Here is a 7,700-nt window from a genome sequence, read left to right on the forward strand (position 1 = left end):
AAAATATCTGTGCTGCCCAGAGTAATCTATACTTTCAATGTCATCCTGATAAAATATCAGCATTTCTCAAAGTGCTGAAACAAAGAAACCTATAATTTGTATGGAATCAGAAAAGATCCCAAATCACCAAAAAATTTTGAAAAAGAAAAACAAAGCCAGGGCATCATATTGCCTGATTTCAAGCTTTACTACAAATCTTTGGTCTCCAAGATAGCATGGTATTGGCACAGAAACAGACACATAAATCAAAGGAACAGAATAGAGAACCCAGATATGGACTCTCAAGTTTATGGTGAAATAATCTTTGACAAAGCAGGAAAAAATATCCAGTGGAAAAAAGGAAGTCTCTTCAATAAATGGTGCTGGGAAAATTGGACATCCATGTGTAGAAGAATGAAAACATTTAGATTGAAAATATACAGTTATTCTTCATAGTTGTGAGCACATGAGAAAGAGAAAGGCATGTCCAAAAGTCTTAGGAAATCTAGTTCTGTCCACATAGTTGCAAATTGCAAGATTTCATATGTTTATGTTATGCTAATGGAAATAAGTCAGTTAGAGAAAGACAAATACCATATGATTTCACTCATATGTGGAATTTAAGAAATAAAACAGATGAATATGGCATGGAGGGGCAAACCATAAAACAGACTCTTAACTATAGACAAAAAACTAAGTGTTGATGGTGGGAGATGGGCAAGGGGGATGTATTAAGTGTATGTTTGTATTATAGTGTGCACTTGTGATGAGCACAGAGTGTTGGCTATAAGTGATGAATCACTAAATCCTACTGAAACTAATACTACACTATATGTTAACTAACTGGAATTTAAATAAAAACTGCGAACAAGCAAACAAATAGTCTTAGGGAACTAAAATATTTTATGAAGAGAAAATTAAATAAGTGTATTTGTGTATTTCAGGATGATGATAAGAAAACTAGTAGTACAAAGATAAAAGAGTAATCATCAATAGCACATTTCAAAAAAAAGAATGATTTGAAACAGTGCTGAAATCTCAAGTATAGGAATCTCAACTTGAATGATGAGAATAAGATCACTTGATTTATCAGTTTGAAAATATTGGTAAATTTTAAAAGATCTCTATTTAGCGGTAACTAAGGCCAAACCACAATGAGAAATTTATTTATTTGAATTTATTTATTATGTTATGTTATTCACCATAAAGTACATTATTAGTTTTTGATGTAGTGTTTCATGATCCATTGTTTGCATACAACACCCAGTGCTCCATACAATCCATGCCCTCCTTAATAACCGACCCCTCCCACATTCCTCTCTTTCAAAACCCTCGGTTTGCTTCCCAGAGTCCATATCTCTCATAGTTCATCTCTCACTCTACTTTCTCTCCTTTTTTTGTTCCCTTCCTTCTCCTGATGTTCAACTGCCTGTTTTTTTCCTTCATTTTACAGAGTTGATTAAGACTTTAAATATATGAGAGATTGGGGTGCCTGGCTGGTTCAGTCAATGTAGCATGTGACTCTTGAACTTGGGGTTGTGCATTCAAACCCCATGCTCATGTAGAAATTTAAAAAAAACAAAAAAGGAAGGAATGAGGGAAGGAAATAAGGAAGGAAGGAAGGCAGGAAGGAGAAAATGTGAGATATTTTAAAAAGATAGAAAGTGTCATAAATAATACATGAAGGAGCCAGGAAACAGGAGAACAAAATTATCAATCAATATGACAGAATTTTTTATTTGATCTTAAATATCAATAAAACTTGTATTTTGGAAAACAATTATGCTTGAGGCCTAAGAGAAAAAGCGGATGCTAACATAAAGTATTTTAATTGAAGATCAGGGACTAAATTCCTTGGAGGCATTGTAAAATTAAATCACTGATGACTTAGTAAAATTGTTTTGCATAGGTTTCCTCTGGCAATTTAAAGGTTTTCAGTTACTCTGCAAGTAGCATCTCCTTGAAAACACTTAGAAGGTAAGACTGAGGGAGACTTGTATTTTGATAAATATCTATGGCATTCTGGAGTTCAACCAAATGTAATCAGATTTTATTCAAAAACTATATATTAAATTTTTTATATATTAAAATAATTTAAATAGGAAGGTACTATTCCATGTCCATTTGCAACGTTTCCCTTTATATTCTCTGTAAAATTAATGTTTCTTATATTTATCATGGGTACTTTTGAAGATTAAATTATATAATACCCATGAAGATGTTAAATAATGTAAGGCATTATTTAGAACAGTGTCATAAATGCTAAGATGAAAATCATTGCAAAACTCCCCAGTGCATGTAGTCTATCTGTCCATGCTTTCAATCACCTGTGAAGATCTTATGGTCTTCATCCTTCTGCAAATTATTTTATATGGATTAAACACATATAAAATAAGTATATAGCTTACCAGTTAGAAATCTAGGAAGAAAAATAGAATATTAAAAAGGGGGGGGGGAATAACGGTGAAGATTATTGCAATGTTGGGAGGCTGTGGAAAGGATGTAATGATGGAAATGTTCATATGATGAACATTTTGGGGTATGATACACATATTTTGATGAGGAGCTTTAAAGAATTAACTCATTGTACTTTATAACAATGCTGTGAGAGATAGAGGGGATTAAAACATAAACTCAGAGACATCTATTAACCTACTTGTTGACATACAAGTTGATAGTAGAGCAAAATTGTAAGCTCAGGCTCCCCTGATTTGAAGGTCCATAATATTTTCCTCTTGTGCAGAACAGCGGTAGAGGTCATGCATCTCCTGTAAACTTACTATATATAGAGCTTTCAAACTATAGAATAAAGAAAGAGTTATGGAGAAATATATTCCTGTGTTGGATTTGAAGGGAGATGTTATTTATAAAGATAATGATTGTAGAAGAGCAGAGACTCCTAAAAAGACACTTAAGCTCAGATTTATTTATTTTAAATTTGGGATCTGCAGGTGGTAATGCATAAAGTTTGTATAGGGAAGTGGAGAACAGATATCCTGGAAATATCTGTTTGGATATTAGTCTTGAATGGCTTTCTAAAATATCTCAGGAAAAGATCAGCAAGGAGATGAGAACCCATACTGCAGACAATCTGAACCACTTGAAATTTGAAGTTTTAAGAGGAGTGACACAGTACAGTTATTCTTTGGGAAAATTAAGAAGTTCAGTATTATTTGTAATATTGAGGTATGGCACAAATAAGATGGGCTTTCTATATTTCAATTAAATTAACCAAGATATTGTAAATGTTCAATTCTTCATGAGTTCATATATCACCCAGTGCGTATCATACCACATGCCCTCTTTAATGTAAGATAGGCTTTTTAGAGATATTGATGAGTTTTTTTTTAAAGAAATCACCAATTATTTTTGTTATACTCATCAGCTTCAAGGATTGTATTTTGAGGAAAGGGAGTTTAAAAGACTGGGGTAGGAAGAGCAGAGCAAAGGAATAATACTAACTAAATAAAGACAGTTAATATCAGCTGAACATGGAAAGACAGTATATATAGGAAAGAAAAAAAGTGAGTTAGAAACTTGAGAGGGATATTGAGTAATGGAGAGAAAAGTGGGACAGGAGAGTTTAGTTAGATGAATATAAGGATAACTGAACCTACATGGCTGCTCTAGATATACTACATAATGTCAATGGGGAAGTCACTCTCCCTTCTTAATAAAGACACAAAAGCTAAACAGTGATATAGAAAGGACATACCGTTTTTTGGAAGAACTGAAATTCTACAGAGTCAAGTGATGTGGTAATTTTCTGTTGAAATTTCTATTGTAAATTTCTGTTGAAAACTCGTGCATTTTTCAATAGAAATATTTGAAGGTTTTTATATAATATGCATAATGACAGGTTTGAATAAGGTAAAAAGATTGTGTTAGGAACATTTAATTAGCAACTGAATGTATGAAAAAAATACCCCAAAAATTAAGCAGCATGAACTATAATTATTTACACAGTAAATAATTACACAGTAATTACAATAATTACACAGCAAGTTGACTTTATTGATAGGCATAAATGTAACAAATATATCTAAGAGAATTTATAACTGATTAGGAATTTAGGATGTATTGAACACCTGAATTATAATTGAAATATTACATACACATAATTGGGGAATACTACTGAGATAAAGAGCTTAGAAGGACACAGAGGTGGTAGAAACAGCATGTATTTTCAGTTTGTTCAGGGACTGTAGGACAAGAAAGTAAAAGAATGTTCTGTATTTTGAAAAGGAAAGTAAAAAATAAAAGAAAAGAAATGAATGTGAAAATAGAGGACTATATATATATAAATTTAAAGATATGGATATAGATATCTTCTCTTCCTCTCTCTCAAATAAATAATTATTTTATGTCTATCTATATCTATATCTATCTATCTCTCTATCTCTCTATAGAGAGATAGATCTATCTATCTATCTATCTAACTATCTCTATAGATCTATCTATCTCTGTAGATCAATCTATCTATATAGATCTATAGAGATAGATAGATAGATATATCTGTATTTACTTGCAAATGGGAGACAGCATAAGCAGAGGAGGGGGCAGAGGGAGAGGAAGAAGAAAACTCCCCACTGAGCATGGAGCCCATCATGCAGCTTGATCCCAGGACCCTGAGATCATGATGTGACCCAAAGGCAGGTACTTTATCAAACTGAGCCACCCAGACATTCTGGGCACACACCATTTTGAGATGAATGAGGAAAGTGTATATTTATGTGGAGCTATTTCCACTACAATTCACTTTAATTAGAATAAATATTAGTTAAGGGACACCTGATTGCTGATTTCTCAATGTGTTCTGCTTATTTGACATTTGATTAAGCTTGTCTCATTTCCATCAATTCATGATTCTCTCTACTCTTGAGTAGAATCGTTATGCTAAGTCTCAAGAGAAACATAAAGAGATATAAAGAAAATCTCATCAACTTCTTGAAAATGTATGTCTTTCATGAACATATTTTTTTTTTATGAATGGGTAATCTACACTACATACAGGAGTTGACTAGTTATTCTGATCATATGACTTGAGAAAACTCATATTTTTGCCATGTAACTTACTATGTCTCTGAACAATGTATGCTGTATTAAAAATCGTATAAAGCTAAAACTATGCTTGGGGTGCCTGGGTGGCTCAGTCGTTAAGCGTCTGCCTTCGGCTCAGGTCATGATCCCAGGGTTCTGGGATTGAGCCCCGCATTGGGCTCCCTGCTCAGCAGGAAGCTTGCTTCTCCCTTTCCCAATCCCTCTGCTTGTGTTCCCTCTCTCACTGTGTCTATTTCTATCAAATAAATAAATAAAATCTTAAAAAAAAAAAAAGCTAAAACTATGCTTTAATATACATAGTCTAAAAATGAAAAAAAAAATACGGCCAAAGAAAGAACTTTCTCTTGCTTAGGCAATTTGGTAGAAGGAATGACTTAGAAGGGAAGAGCTTAATATTTCAATAGCACAATACCAACCATGTGTCATTTCTTGTGTTCCATGCAGTCAGCATATTTATCATGGCATGTGAGAATCAGACCTTCAATTCAGGCTTCATCCTGCTGGGAATCTTCAGTAACAGCCCCACTCACATCTTCCTCTTCTCTCTGGTCTTGGGCATCTTCACAGTGGCCTTCACTGGGAACGTTGTTATGGTTCTCCTCATCTACCTGGACAACCAGCTTCACACTTCCATGTATTTCCTCCTCAGCCAACTATCCCTCATGGACCTCATGCTCATTTGCACCACTGTACCCAAGATGGCCTTCAACTACTTGTCAGGCAAGAAGTCCATTTCTTTGGCTGGTTGTGGAGTTCAGATATTCTTATATGTGTCTCTGCTTGGAGCAGAATGTTTCCTGTTAGCTGCCATGGCCTATGACCGTTATGTTGCCATTTGTCACCCATTACGATATTCAGTTCTCATGAGCCAGAAAATCTGTGGTCTCATGGCAGGTTCTTCATGGATTCTTGGCTCTCTTGATGGTACAGTTGAAGCTGCAGTTGCATTATCATTCTCATATTGTAGAGCCTGGGATATACCCCACTTTTTCTGTGATGTCCCTGCCCTTCTCACTCTCTCATGCACCAACACATTGTTATTTGAAAAGATGATATTTATCTGTTGTGTTATTATGCTTCTTTTCCCTGTAGCAGTAATTATTGCTTCCTATGTTCGTGTTATTGTGGCTGTCATTCACATGGCCTCTGAGGAGGGTCGCCGAAAAGCTTTTGCCACCTGCTCCTCTCACCTCATTGTGGTGGGAATGTACTATGGAGCAGCCATGTTCATATACATGCGGCCCACTTCAGATCGTTCCCCCACCCAGGACAAGATGGTATCTGTCTTCTATACCATCCTTACCCCCATGCTGAATCCCCTCATCTACAGCCTTCGCAACAAAGAAGTAGCCAGAGCATTCATGAAGCTGTCGAGGAAGGGTAAGTCTGGAAAGCAAATTGCCCGATAATATTTGATTTGATTTATGCTCAAATTTATGTATTTAATCAGTAAAGTTAACTAATATTTACTGACCTTTGTGGATCTGTAAGCCACAACCTAAGATTTAGAAATGGAAAAACTTCACATTTTTCCTTCAAATATTTTACATTTTTATGGTAGGTTGAAAAAATGACTATAAGGAAATATTTATTGCAAGACAAGACCTAAATTTTATTTATTTTTTATTATCAGTTAACAAATAGAGGTTATTGCCTGTGATAACATCCAATTGTCTGAATGTATTAATTAAACTTCTTGTGTTTTTTCACATGTCATAAACTTAATCTTAGAAAAAAATTCTGGAAAACCCAATATCTTAATTTTGAGTGATCATCCTTTTAAAATTTTATTTTATTTTTTTCATGTTACAAGATTCATTGTGCACCACACCTAGTGCTCCTTGCAATATGTGCTCTTCTTAATACCCACCACCGGGCTCACCCAATGTCCACCCACCCCCTCCAAAACCCTCAGTTTGTTTCTCAGAGTACATGGTCTCTCATGGTTTGTCTCCCCCTCTGATTACCCACAACCCACTTTTCCTCTCCTTCTCCCAATGTCCTTCATGTTATTCCTTGTGCTCCACAAGTAAGTGAAACCATATGATAATTGATTCTCTCTGCTTGACTTATTTCACTCAGCATTATCTCCTCCAGTCCCATCCACGTTGATACAAAAGTTGAGTATTCACCCTTTCTGATGATTGCATGATTGTCCATTGTATATATGGACCATATCTTCTTTATCCATTCTTCTGTTGAAGGACATCTTGACTCTTTCCACAGTTTGGTGACTGTAGCTATTGCTGCTATGAACACTGGGGTGCAGATGGCCCTTCTTTTCACTGCATCTGAATCTTTTGGGTAAATACCCAGTACTGCAGTTGCAGGTTCATAGATAACTATATTTTTAAGTTTTTGAGACATCTCCACACTGTTTTCCAAAATGGCTGCACCAACTTGCATTCCCAGCATCAGGTAAGAGGGTTGCCCTTTCTCCACATCCCCTCCAACACTTGATGTTTACTGTCTTGTTAATTTTGGCTATTCTAACTGTACAAGGTGGTATTTCAATGGGGTTTTGATTTAAATCTCCATGATGGCTAATGATAATGAATATCTTTTCATGTGTCTGTTAGCCTGAAGACACCCCGAATTGTTAAGAAATTTTTGAAAAAGAAAAAGAAAAAGCTGGGGGCATCTCATTGCCTGATTTCAAG

At 35.1% G+C, this 7,700-nt stretch overlaps 1 protein-coding gene across 1 annotated transcript; it reads left to right on the plus strand.

Annotated features, from left to right (window-relative positions):
* The first annotated feature begins 1,931 nt into the window (after positions 1-1,931).
* LOC309861048 (olfactory receptor 2M3-like) lies at positions 1,932-6,792 on the plus strand. The gene is made up of 2 exons (XM_082723494.1): positions 1,932-1,956; positions 5,485-6,792. Exon 2 carries the CDS (start codon positions 5,499-5,501, stop codon positions 6,447-6,449), a length of 951 nt encoding a protein of 316 aa, XP_082579620.1. The 5' UTR covers positions 1,932-1,956; positions 5,485-5,498; the 3' UTR covers positions 6,450-6,792.
* The last annotated feature ends 908 nt before the right edge of the window (positions 6,793-7,700 follow it).

The sequence above is a fragment of the Mustela nivalis genome, assembly GCF_964662115.1.
Source record: "Mustela nivalis genome assembly, chromosome: 3".
Classification (NCBI taxonomy): domain Eukaryota; kingdom Metazoa; phylum Chordata; class Mammalia; order Carnivora; family Mustelidae; genus Mustela; species Mustela nivalis.

Coding starts and splice junctions, on each gene's coding strand:
- LOC309861048 (XM_082723494.1), top strand. CDS start 5,499: ATGGCATGTGAGAATCAGACCTTCAATTCAGGCTTCATCCTGCTGGGA.